This window comes from Crocuta crocuta, unplaced genomic scaffold, assembly GCF_008692635.1.
Source record: "Crocuta crocuta isolate KB4526 unplaced genomic scaffold, BGI_CrCroc_1.0 scaffold159, whole genome shotgun sequence".
Taxonomy (NCBI): Eukaryota; Metazoa; Chordata; class Mammalia; order Carnivora; family Hyaenidae; genus Crocuta; species Crocuta crocuta.
Genome location: NW_027533263.1, coordinates 1,107,830 through 1,121,014, shown reverse-complemented (window position 1 = coordinate 1,121,014; position 13,185 = coordinate 1,107,830). Strand labels below are relative to the sequence as shown.

The 13,185-nt window shown below is 37.7% G+C and overlaps 1 protein-coding gene across 1 annotated transcript in view; it reads left to right on the top strand.

The window, feature by feature from the left end:
• The first annotated feature begins 484 nt into the window (after positions 1–484).
• The window catches only part of ORC2 (origin recognition complex subunit 2), a 39,216-nt gene continuing 26,515 nt past the window's right edge, over positions 485–13,185 (top strand). Inside the window, 4 exon segments of the mRNA XM_077747577.1 lie at positions 485–893; positions 4,182–4,230; positions 5,153–5,256; positions 5,720–5,863. Coding sequence (XP_077603703.1) covers positions 5,163–5,256; positions 5,720–5,863 — 238 coding nt within the window. The 5' untranslated portion in view covers positions 485–893; positions 4,182–4,230; positions 5,153–5,162.

Here is a 13,185-nt window from a genome sequence, read left to right as displayed (position 1 = left end):
CTCCATATTCAGTGCCTGGACCCTAGTTCTCTTGTTTACAGAGAATGCTGTGTCCCTTCTTCCCTACCCCAAAACCTTAAAATATACGGAATTCTTCTTTTCATCGCCAAAAGAAAAAAAAATGTTTAAAAACAACAAAAACGTAACCTCATTCCCATTATCTTTTTGCTTAGGTGTCTAGAGAAACCAATTAAGACTTTTAAAATTGCCTCAAGAAAGAAAGCTCAATCTGCTACACCTCTACAAATTTCCCCAGGTGTAAGCAACACTTCCTTCTCCTTTCCCCGGAAACGGAAAGAGAATAGGAAAGGCCCAGAATCCGGAGTTTAGGGATTCGTTTTCCTTAGGTTTCTTGATAGGCGGGGCCTGCAGGCCGAAACCGACTGGCAGGCTGGGACGTCGCTCTCGGCTGAATTCGCTTTCTATTGGCCTTCCTGGACTCCGCCCCCTGCGCGGGGCGGGAGATTCGGTGTGCCCAGGCAGGACCCTCAGCCCCCAGCCGGCCTCCCGGCTTCCCTACTCGTCTCTGCGACTCTGCGACCCTGCGACCCTGCGACCCTGCTGCGCCAGTACTTAACAGGAATCTGGCCTTTTTGTGCTGGGGCGGAAGTCACCTCCCCTGGAGCGCCCGGTCAGCGGGGTACCGTCCGGCAGGCGCTGGGCGGCCCGAGCGGCGCCTGGCGGAGACCTAACGGTGCGTGGTGGGACCACGGGGCAGCCCGCTTCCCTCTCCCGCTTACCTCGGGGTTTGTGAGGTGAGTCCGGTGGCGCCCAGCTCCGCGGCCGAGCTGGGGTGCTCGTCTCGAAGAGGGTTCCTCCTTGAAGCTCCGGGCTGCGTCGTTGCCCCCTTCACGCAGCCCGAAGTCCCCGAGAACCCCCGGCGCGGCCAACTGGTAAGTGGCTTGAGGCCCGGGGCAAAGTCCATAAATACTTGAGGTCACAGGTTCTTTCTGGAAGTACCGTTGATCGGTGTCTCCAGCAGTGATAGGCCTCCTGTGCAAGAGGCGCAGTACCAACGTATCTGTTTCTCGGCTTAAAGAGCCTTGTGCTCGTGAAGAGAGAACTGTGAAAATCTGTAACCAAAGTGTAAAGTGACCAGAGAGGAGCAGGCACCAGGAGGGCTGAGGACGAAGAGATTTCGTCCCAGAACTACCACAGGAGTGAGAACCTTTGAGAGCATCCCAGCCTGGATGCCCCAAATGAATCCTGCTAACTGGTCAGTCACGCCGGGACCGTGCTTGGTTGTAAAAATGTAGGTGAACCAGGCTCTTCTGGTAGAGCTTTTTACATTAAAAGGATATTGATGCATTAGTTTTCGTCTTATAACTGAAATCCCAACAAAACCATCATGCCTACCCTAGTTAAATTGCAATCTGAAGAAAATAGCATGGCTCTACTACACCTTATTTCGTTGGCACTGCACGTTCAGTAAATACTCATTCCTCATTTACTGAGCACCTTTTCCATTAGAGATGTAGAGAGGTGCAAGAGATCGACATGGTTAAGTTGAAGTTTAAAGAAAACAGTGATAAGGAACCTTTAATTAGTATTTTCATATGCCAAGCACATGAGGTCATTTAGTCACAGTTTTGATCACAGTTATGAGTGTGGAGTTAAGATCAGATTTTAGGCTTCTATGATATTAAAATTGATGCTAGTCTATACCACCTTTTTTTTTTTCTTAAGGATTATGTTTTAAAAAATTGTAGAAAATCCTTTATTTGCTCTCAAAGGGAGTGTGTTGCTATTAATACTCTTGGTGCTGCTGTATTACCTGCCTGGTTAACTCCTTGAAAGGAGCCCATTTAAAATTCAGCACCCAAAGACAGTGCCTTGAAGAGTAAATGGTCACTAAAAATTTTGCATTTTATTGTGTGGTTGTTAAGTAGTGGGGTTTTTTTTGNTTGTAGAAAATCCTTTATTTGCTCTCAAAGGGAGTGTGTTGCTATTAATACTCTTGGTGCTGCTGTATTACCTGCCTGGTTAACTCCTTGAAAGGAGCCCATTTAAAATTCAGCACCCAAAGACAGTGCCTTGAAGAGTAAATGGGGTTTTTGTTGTTTTCAGAAATCGTTGGAGAAGGAAGGAAAGATTTCTTTCAAAGTCTTTATAGAAGTTTCTTCAGTTTGGTGGTTCTATACTGTGTAATAAGATGGCTTAAAATATAGGAAAGGAAATTACATATAAATGGTTTCAGCCACAAACACGATTAATTAGGATGCCTCTAACCAGGCAATTCTTACGTAAAAGACAATATTCAGTTGTCTAAAGTTTTTGTTTTTAAATTTTCCTTAAAAATCTTTCCCCGAAGGAACCACTAAACTTCTGTGAATGAGAATTATGTAGCTAACCTTTATTCCTTTTTCACTTTGGTTGCCAGTTAGCTCAGAGCCACAATTCTTTGTATGATGTATTTTCTGCTTTCTTTATATTTTCCTGGGTCCAGACTTCTATTACTATTACAGTTTGTCGTTTTATTGCATTTGTTTATTGTCAATACTTCAAATCCTTTGTAGAACATAGCCATTTATATTTTAAAACAATATACATTAGACTGAATCTGGCAATGCTTGTACAAGTATGCTTGAGAGGGGCATCTGGGTGGCTCAGTCGGTTAAGCGTCTGACTTCATGTCAGGTCATGGTCTCATGGTTCTCGTGGTTCATGAGTTCAAGCTCTGTGTCAAGTTCTGCACTGACAGATCAGAACCTGCTAGGGATCCTCTGTCTCTCTGCCCCTCTCCCAGCTTATGGGTACATCCTCACTCTCTCTCAAAAATAAATAAACATGAAAGAGACTAAGAAAATGTATGCTTGGGGCACCTGGATGGCTCAGTCGGTTAAATGTCCGACTTTGGCTCCAGTCATGATCTTGCAGGTCGTGAATTCAAGCCCCACATCGGGCTCTTTGCTGATAGTTCAGAACCTGGAGCCTTCTTCAGGTTCTGTCTCCCTTCTCTCTGCCCCTCCCCGATTTGTACTTTCTCTCTCTCTCTCTCTCAAAAATAAACAAACATTAAAAAAGATATTTTTTTTAAATGTATGCTTGATAGAACTAGGGATGTTTAACTTAATGAACTGGAAACCTGGAGGAACTGTAGAAATCTTTGGATGTTTGAACTGCCAGATGGGAAAAATAATTAGATGCACAATGAATAGTTTCCAGAGGTCAGAACAAGCATTTAGGATAACATATTTGTATCTAATGGCAGGAAAAGTGTGTAGTAGAATGATCAGGGACTTTGGAATCAGTCAGATTTGGGGTTTAGCCCTAACACACTTTCTAACTGCATGAATTTGAATGAGTAATTTAATAGTTAACCTTAGTTTACTCATCTGTAATTAAAGGAATTATATATTAACTACCTCAAAGAATCTGAGAGTTTAATGGTCTACTATACATGAAAGTACCTAATAGAGTGCCTGACAAACAGCCCTTCAGAAACACTTTATTTTATAACTATAAAGCAATTATAAGTTTCTTTATTATATACAAATGTCATGTAGATGGGGGTGGCTCAGTCAGTTAAGTATCCAAATTTGTCTCAGGTCGTGATCTTGTGGTCTGTGAGTTTGAGCCTTGCGTTGGGCTCTCTGCTGACAGCTCAGAGCCTGGAGTCAGCTTCAGATTCTCTCTCTTCTTTCTGCCCCTCCCCCACTCATGCTTTGTCTCTCTCTGTCTCTGAAAAAGAATAAACCTTAAAAAAAATTTTAAAATGTCATGTAGATGCATTTAACTTCTTCTCTAATACATCTAAATTCCCCATAATAGAAAGCAGTATCATGACTAGAAAAATGGCCAAAAGGATATGATTTGCTGGCAATGATCATATAAATTATGGATGAAGTGTTATCTTTATACACAAAACAGAAACCTAATGGAGTTAGTGAGGGTAAATGAGAATATGTATAGAATATTCAAAACTGTGTCCAGCATATAGTAATTGCTCAAATTTTGGCCTCTCCAGTTACCTGCCCCCACGGTCCAGATCTTCTTGTCTAGTACTTCCTGGCCAAAATACTGATGGCCATTTTGCCCTTTACTATGCCTTCATAATAACTTTTGACTTTGTAAGAACCACATTTATCTATTCATCTTGTTTGCCAAAACTCATGAACTTGTTTGTTGCTTTTATTTCCTATTAGCTGACCTTAACCAAGTTCTTTTTTTTCCAACTGCAGGGGACTCTACCTGAATTTTCCAGCTGCAGAATGTGTAATACCTTTAAAGGTAAATGAAAATAGAGACAAATCATTTAGGTTTGCAAAAGAATACTCGGCAACATTTAGTAAGTTATCTGCATGCAAATAACTGACTCATGAGTGACATAGTTCTCTTCTAATTAGGAGAAAAGACAAAAATAGGATTTAGAGGACAGGGAGGAGAGAAGAAAAACTCACTTTTTTTTCGGGGGTAAACCAGTTAACTAGTAGCTCATTAAAATCACAATTAGTTTCAGGCCATTAGTATTATAAATTCTGAAACTAAATTTTTTCAGAGTAGGCAGAGTTGATCAAGGTTTTGCTTGCCAGACTCTGAAGTTTTTTCAGTGAAGAACTGAATATAAAGTATTAGAAAGATGCATGTTTATTGTTTAGTTGCCAGGATACCCAGAAAGCCATATTCATAATTGTAAAGTTGGTTGGTAAGCATGCAACAATAGTAAAGGGAGGTGCTTGAGGATTATTTGATCCAGGTTTGGAATACCAGTGAAGTACGTAGACTTTCACTAATGGACTATTTCCAATGAACAGATACTAAAATCTACCAGACCATTATTCTTTGCCTGGCTGTCCCTGTTCTAAACTATCACGTGTTAACCACCTCCTTTCTGGTAATGTTATCATTCTTTAGAGCTATCTTTACAGGAAGAATTGTTTCCCTATTATTATACTTTAGTTGAATTGAATTTGTTTTTTTCCAATGCTCAGATGCCTCCCTCTTTCTGTCTTTTCCATTTTTCAGATAAAGAACTGAGTTACCTATTATCAAAAAACCAATATTGATACAATAATTCATAGTATATTTTCATACTTAATATTTCTTTAAATGTTTTATACAAGTACAGGTATTTATTATGTGAATGTTTAATTTATTTGGCTGTTGATATAAATTTTTCATCACTTTTGAATGCTTTATTGCTTTTGTTTAGGTTGGCAGTGATGAGTAAAGTGGAATTAAAGGAAGACAAGATGCTGGAGGTTCAGTTTGTGGGAGATGACGATGTTCTTAATCACATTCTTGATAGAGAAGGAGGTACTGAGTGATTATACAATTGAAGAGATGCTTATATGATGGTTATGGGTTATTTCACTTTTTTAAATATTTTAACCTATTTTGAATATGCAGCACAAAGTAATTGATCTAGTAAGACTAAATAAAAACTACTTTTTAGTTTACTCCAAACTTTCGAAAATTAAAAATAGTAAAGCTTTATCTGATATGAAATGCTTAATGATGGGGTAAATGATAACTACCCATTGTAATTAAAATGTGTAGTTATTTTGACCCCCCAAAATAATACACTTTCAGGGTTTTTTTTTTTAATTATATAAACTGTAGTGAAGAGTGGTATATACTTTCATCAAAGAGAAAACACTAAATTTTCTTCCAGATTTTAAATAATGACAATATAAGTAATACAGTTTACTTATTTAAATGTAATGTTTAGAAAGAATTTATACCTGTCATGTACTAATTCTTTGGATGTTCTTTATAGGAGCTAAATTAAAAAAGGAGCGAGCTCAGCTTTTGGTCAACACAAAAAAGATAATAAAGAAGCCAGAATATGATTTGGAAGAAGATGACCAGGAAGTCTTAAAAGATCAGAACTATGTGGAAGTTTTAGGACAAGATATTCAAGGTATTTTGGGGATTGGAGAAAGGGAATGGACACTCAAATTTCTCCTAGTAGCTGAAATTGTTTTGCAGGATACATAAAAGTAGTCTGGTAGGTTAGGCAGTGGTGTGCCATATTATTGTATTTTTATTATAAACTACATATAATACAAACTTTACCTATTCTGTAACATTTTCAGTTGTATTAAATGTATTCATAATGTTGTATTACTATTACCACCATCCATCTCCAGAACTCTTTTCATCAGGCATGCTATTTTATGTCTCATCAGAAAAGCGCTTGCTTCAGTGTTTTGTGTACAATTGGAAAAGTTGGAAGTACTGAGTTACCATTATAGTTTTTTCTTAAGCTTTTTCCCCCCGTAAGCAACCAGTCCTGCACCTAATTATTTTTAGAAAAATTCTACAGAACAATCTAAAGTTATTTTTTAAGATATTTATATTTTTAATTAATTTGAGATAATTTCATAAAGCAAGTCATTTCATTATTACTTTGGTCTTCTTTTTTTTTTTTTTTATGTTTATTTATTTTTGAGAGACAGGGAGAGACAGAGCATGAGTCGGGGAGGGCAGAGAGAGAGAGGGAGACAGAGAATCCCAAACAGGCTCCAGGCTCCAAGCTGTCAGCACAGAGCCTGACATGGGGCTCGAACTCATGGACTGTGAGATCATGCCCTAAGTGGAAGTTGGACGCTTAACTGACTGAGCCACCCAGCTGCCCTGCTTTGGTCTTCTTTACAGAAACAGAAGGAACATTCCAAGAAGAAATGTTTCAATATAGGCATGCTGGTGTTGTAGTTTTTTTGTTTTTTTTGGTTTTTATTTTTTTACACCTAAGCCAGATTCCTGCCAGATTATATTTAAAAATGTTGGGGCTTACTATCTTTTAGTTAGGGCTCAAGGAACACAGATCTACTTAAGTTGGCTTAGTAAATAAAATCAGTATTGTTGAGCACTACAGGCATTAGAAGTGAGACATTAAAAACCTAGGGACTTTGCTTTCATGGATCTCTCAGTCTCCCTCATGTCATCTCTGTACATCTGTTCTCTTCTTTCTGTGCCACCCGTCTCTCTCTTGTACGTGTTTTTTACTCTCTCATTCTTGGCTTATAAATGGCCATCATCGCTACTCCTGATTTTTGTCACTTCTTGAGTAATGACACCTCTGGTTTAGTTGCTACTGTTAAATGGCATGATACAAAAAATGACCATTGTTCCTCAACTGACTAAGTAGACAGAGTGGATTCTTTTAAAAGTTTCCCCAGTGGGACAGTCAACATTTTTAGGGCATGTTCTAAATAGAACTTTGAATTCTTGACTCCTATTATGCTAGACCTAAGATGATATTGGAAACAATATATATATATTTTTAAAGTGTTTTTTTAATTGTTTCTGTTGTAAAAGTAGTACATATCTGTGGGGCACCTGGCTGTGACTCTTGATCTTGGGGTTATAAATTTGAGCCCTACATTGAGTGTAGAGATTACGTTAAAAAAAAATAAATAAAATCTTAAAAAAAGATACATGTATGTAGTAGAAACTCGGTGCTTCCAGACTTTTTCACATAATAGCACTCACCACATATGATATTTGGAAGCACACTGGAATAAATGGAGAATGCTCCAGACCAGGACAAAGGCCCTCAGGCTTCTGACCGTTATTCCTGCCTCTTCTGCAGGCCCTGACTGGCATCCACAAAGACCTGAGAAGATCATTACTCAGCCTACCCATAACCTATGCCTTTTATTTTGCACACTTATAGGGAATCTTTGTTTTTAGAGCAGTGTTTCTCAACCTATTTTTTACTATAATCCCCTAAAGAGCCACCTTTAGACATTTTCTCCTAATTGCCCCCACCCTTGAAGTTTAGTACTACATATATGGTATATATATATATATATCTGTTTATATATCTCTTTACGTATGTGTGGCTCTTTGGAGGACCACAGATCATTGTAATATCTAAGATGTTTTTCACATTCTCCTTCCTCCCACCAAGAGCCAATTTTTAATCCATCTAGAGCAATGTATTCCTGTTGAGAATGCATGCTTTAGAGAACCTGGAATGCTGTCTGTAAGTACATGCACACACATAAGCTTGTGTTGACTGACATTGAGTCCAGGAAATGGAGCTTTTCATTAGGCCATGGGCATGTACAATAGACAAACCCATAAATTATAGTTAAGTCTCACAGGCATGACTCTTTCTGTTTTGATTTGTTTTTACTTGTTTGCCAAAATGTGTATAGGGGAGAATGGTGTTTCAATTATGGTATAGGAAGGAGACTCTTTTTTTAATGTTTTCTGCAGAGTGGAAATGACAATATCTATTACAGTCTTTTTTAGCCTTATTTGAGATAATGAACAATAAGCTTCTGCCTACTCTTTTAATATAATAGAAAACAAATGCGTTTTTTAAAGTTTATTTTTTTATTTTGAGAGAGAGAGAGAGAGAGCACAAGCAGGGGAGGGGTAGAGAGGAGGAGAGACAGAATCCCAGGCAGCCTCCACACCATCAGTGCAGAGCCTGATGTGGGGCTCATACCCACAAACCATGAGATCATGATCTGAGCCTAGATCAAGAGTCGAATGCTTGGGGCTGGCTCAGTCAGTTAAGCATCCAACTTCAGCTCAGATCATGATCTCACGGTTCATGAGATCCAGCCCCACATCAGGCTCTGTGCTGACAGCTCAGAGCCTAGAGCCTGCTTCAGATTCTGTGGGTGTGTCTCTTTCTTTCTCTCAAAAATAAATAAAGATTAAAAAAATTTTTTTTTAAGTCGAATGCTTAACTGACTGTGCCACCTAGGTGCCCCAATATGCATTATTTTTACAACACAGAAGGACATTTGGCAAAGAAAGAATGCTTAGGAATAGTTAAAAAACAACCTTTCAGCAATGAACTCTAAATATTTTATTAATTCCTTTACTTACTATCAAAGCGTAAGCTGCTTCTTATAAAAAGCACACATCTTGACATACTTGGCATCATTCTCATAGTCTGTTAATTCCATCTGGTCTGGAGAACAGTCATTGCATAGAGGTGCTAGGTGATCTCAGCCTTAAATAGAAGATTTTTCCCAAAGATCTTCCAAAGCAATTAGATAGATGTCCTTAAGAGCAATTTGTCTTATTGGTGCTTCTCTTGAACAGTTGGTTTGTTTTTTAGTCTTAGGAACAGTGTAACTCTATAATTGATTCTTTATAAGTTGGCTAATAGAAAATTCTTGGACAAATGTGTGGGCCACTCATAGGGTATTTAATTTAAGCCTTATTTACAGTACTACTTTTTTTTTTTTTTAAATATTTTTATTCTAGGAGAGAGAGAGAGAGAGACAGCGTGAGCAGGGGAGGGTCAGAGAGAGAGGGAGACACAGACTCTGAAATAGGCTCCAGGCTCTGAGCTGGCAGCACAGAACCCGACGCGGGGCTAGAACCCACGAACCGCGAGATCATGACCTAAGCGAAAGTCGGACGCTTAACCAACTAAGCCACCCAGGCGCCCCTACAGTACTACTTTTTAACTTAAGGATTATGTCAGGTTTTTAATTGTGGAAAACCTCTTTTTAAAAACTGAGGAAAAAATTAAAATTGTGGTAAAATATATGTAATATAAAATTTATGGTCTTCGTGTATAGGTCAGTATTAAGTACATTCACAGTGTTTTGCAGTCAATATCCAGAACTCTTCTCATTTTACAAAACTGAAATTCTACCCGTTAAACAACTCCCCAGTCCCTTCTCCTTACAGCCCCTGACAACCACCTTTCTACTTTCTATGAATTTGACTCCTCTTGGTACCTCATATAAGTGGAATCATATAATATTTTTGTGTGTATAACTGGCTTATTTCACTTAGCATAATGTTCTCAAGGTTCATCCATGTTGTAGCATGTGTCAGAATTTCCATCCTTTTTGAGGGTGAATAATATTGCATTGTATGCATATACCACATTTTGTTTATCCATTTATAAATTGGGTGGCTTCGACCTTTTGGCTACTGTGAATAATGCTGCTGTGAACATGGGTATACAAATATCTTTTTGAGGCCCTAATTTGAATTCTTTTGGATATATTCCCAGAAGTGGAATTGCTGGATCATATGGTAATTCTATTTTTAATTTTTTGAAGAATCTCCATACTATTTTCCACAGCAGCTATATCAATTTACTTTTCTATCAACAGTACACAAGTGTTCCAGTTTCTCTGTATGCATACCAACACTTGTTTTTCTTAAAAAAATTTTTTTTAATGTTTATTTATTTTTGAGAGAAAGAGACAGAGCATGAGCAGGGGAGGGGAAATCTCCCTAGAGTGGAAGACACAGAATCTGAAGCAGGCTCCAGGCTCTGAGCTGTCAGCACAGAGCCCAGTGTGGGGCTCAAACCCACAAACTGCAAGACCTGAGCTGAAGTTGGACACAACCAACTAAGCCACCTAGGCACCCCTGTTTCTCTTTTTTAATAGCTGTCCTAATGGGTATGAAATGGTATATTACAAAACTAACGCTGCATTTTGATTTATAAATAACATACTTGGCCTCTATTAGACCGTTGGGACATAAATCTTTGTTGTTTAGATCTCTTATTTCTTCATAAGAGAGTCCTAGAAGTAGAATTACTGATGAAAATGTATGAACATTATACTTATTGCCAAATTGCTTTCTATAAGAATTGTATCAACTAGTATTAGGATCCCTCATGAGCATTAAACATTTTTGTTACACTTATTACCCACTTTAATTGCTTCCGTGGTTTGTATATTCATAGTTTTTTGGATTTTGAGCAATTAAAAATTTATTAAAAAGTTTTATATGTAGAAGACCTGTGTGGTTCAGTCAGTTGAGTGTCCAACTTTAGCTCATGTCACTATCTCATGGTTTGTGGATTTGAGCCCCGCATCAGGCTCGCTGTTGTCAGCGCAAAGCCCACTTCAGATCTTCTGTCTCTCTTTCAAAAATAAATGAACATTAAGAGTATCCTTTAAAAAAAAAGTTCTATATGTAGTAAAATCCTTCTTGGACAGTATGATTAGAACTATTGTTAGTCAATCAAAATATCAGAACCAGAAAATCATAAAAATGCTGTACCCTAGGGGNCACACCCCCCAAAGAGTATTTTCTTTGAATAGTAGTTTGGTATAGGTCAGCTGATTGAAGAACACGGTCACCTTTTGATTTTGTTGTTGGATTTTTTTTAGACAACATATCCATAATGCACCATTTGGGATTTCAGGTTTCATTTCCCTCCACTAGATTGTACATTTAAAGACACTTTTGATACAGTCTCAGTGTAGTGTGCTTTTGTATTTTTTAAATTTTTTCTTAAATCTTTTATAGTTTCTCACCCATATCTAATTTGAAACTAATTGCTTTAATTAATAACTTTAATCAAATATTTCTAAAGCATTTAATTTAGTTTACATAGAAACTACTCAGTATCCATAAATTCATATTTTGTCTGTGTGCCAGACATTTAAGGTACATAAGTACAGGTTTGCTGTAAACAGACTTAAGTGTATGTGAAAATTAGATATATGAGAGAGGCAGCATTGCAGATCACTCAGCTAAGGATGAATTGGTCAGTAAACAGTGTTGAGACAATGGGGTATCCTTATGAAGAAAAGAAATTGGATCTCTACCTGCCATCATAAATGAGTTAATTACCTTAAGATTTACATATGAAAAGCAAATTGTAAATGCTTTTACAAGAAAATATAAGAGTATGGTTTTGACTTGATTATAGAATAATTTTAATCAATGGAAAAGATTGGCAGATTCAACTTATTAAAATTCAGCGCTTCTCAAGAAGATGAACCACAGATTAGGAGAAAATACTTGCAAAAGACATCTGTTGAAGAAATGTTACCCAAAATACACAAAGAGCTCTTACAACTCAACAGTGAGAAAATGGATAGATAGCCTGATTTAAAAACGAGTAGAGGGACAGGACATCTCCCCTAAGAAGATACACAGATGGCAGAGAAGCATGTGAAAATGCTCAACATTATATGTTATTAAAAAATTGCAGATTTAAACAACAGTGAGATGCCACTTATTAGAATGGCCAAAATGCAAAGCACTGACAGCACCAAATGCTAGCAAAGCTGTGAAGCAAGAGGAATTCTTATTTATTGCTGGTGGGAATGCAGAATGGTACTGCTTTCTGAATGACAGTTTGGCAATTTCTTACAACCTAAATATATTCTTAGAATATGATCTAGCAATTATACTTCTTTGTACTTACTCATACGAGTTGAAAACTTATATCCATTCGAAAACCTACACCCATGCATGTGTGCGCGCGCGCGCACACACACACACACATACCCATGCACACAGATGTTTACAGAAGCTTTATTCATAATTGCCATGGCTTGGAAAACCAAAAAGTTAACCAAGAATAAATTGATATGTCCATACAATGGAATACTATTCAGCACTTAAAAAAAAAGTTATGAAAAGATGTGGAGGAACCTTAAATGCATATTACTAAGTTAAAGAAGCCAATCTGAAAAAGGCTAATAGCTATGATTCCAACTGTATGACATGCTGGGAAAGGCAAAACCATGGTGACTGAAGAGATCACTGCTTGCCAATGGTTCGAGGATGGGAGGTCTGAATAGGTAGAGTGCAGAGGATTTTTTTAGGGCATTGAAACTATTCTTTATTATACTACAGTGGTAGATACATTTCATCATGCTTTTGTCAAAGCCTATAGAGTATACCACACCAAGAATGAACCTTAATATAAGCTGTGGACGTGAGGCGATAATGAGGTGTCAGTGTAGGTTCATGACTGTAACAAATCTACCACTGTGGGGTGGGATGTTGATAGTGGGGGAGGCCATGCATTTGTGAGGACAGGAGGTATATAGGAGATCTTTGTACCTTCTGCTTTAGAACATAGAGCCTTTTTGAAAAAAAATTCAGTAGTTCTCTTTATCAAATGACACCATTAAGAAGTGAAAAGACAAGTCACAGGATAAAGAAAATATTTCCTCCTTAGAAATAAGAAACATGCAAAAAGATGTTCAACTTCATTAGCGATTAGGGAAAGGGAAATTAAAACAACTGTCCCCATATGATTCATTTTATACCCACTTGATTGGCAAAGGTTAAGGAGTTTAGCTAATGCTAAGTATTAGTGCATAGACAGTGAGGACTTTTAGTAAACAGTAAGGATAGTGAACATCAACTTTGGAACAGTCTGGCACTGTTTTGTGTGAACAGTAATAAATCCATTACGTGTTAACATGAATTACATATAACATGAATTACATATATTTATGAGAAACAACTGTTTCCAAAAAAATTAGTGAAGAAGTT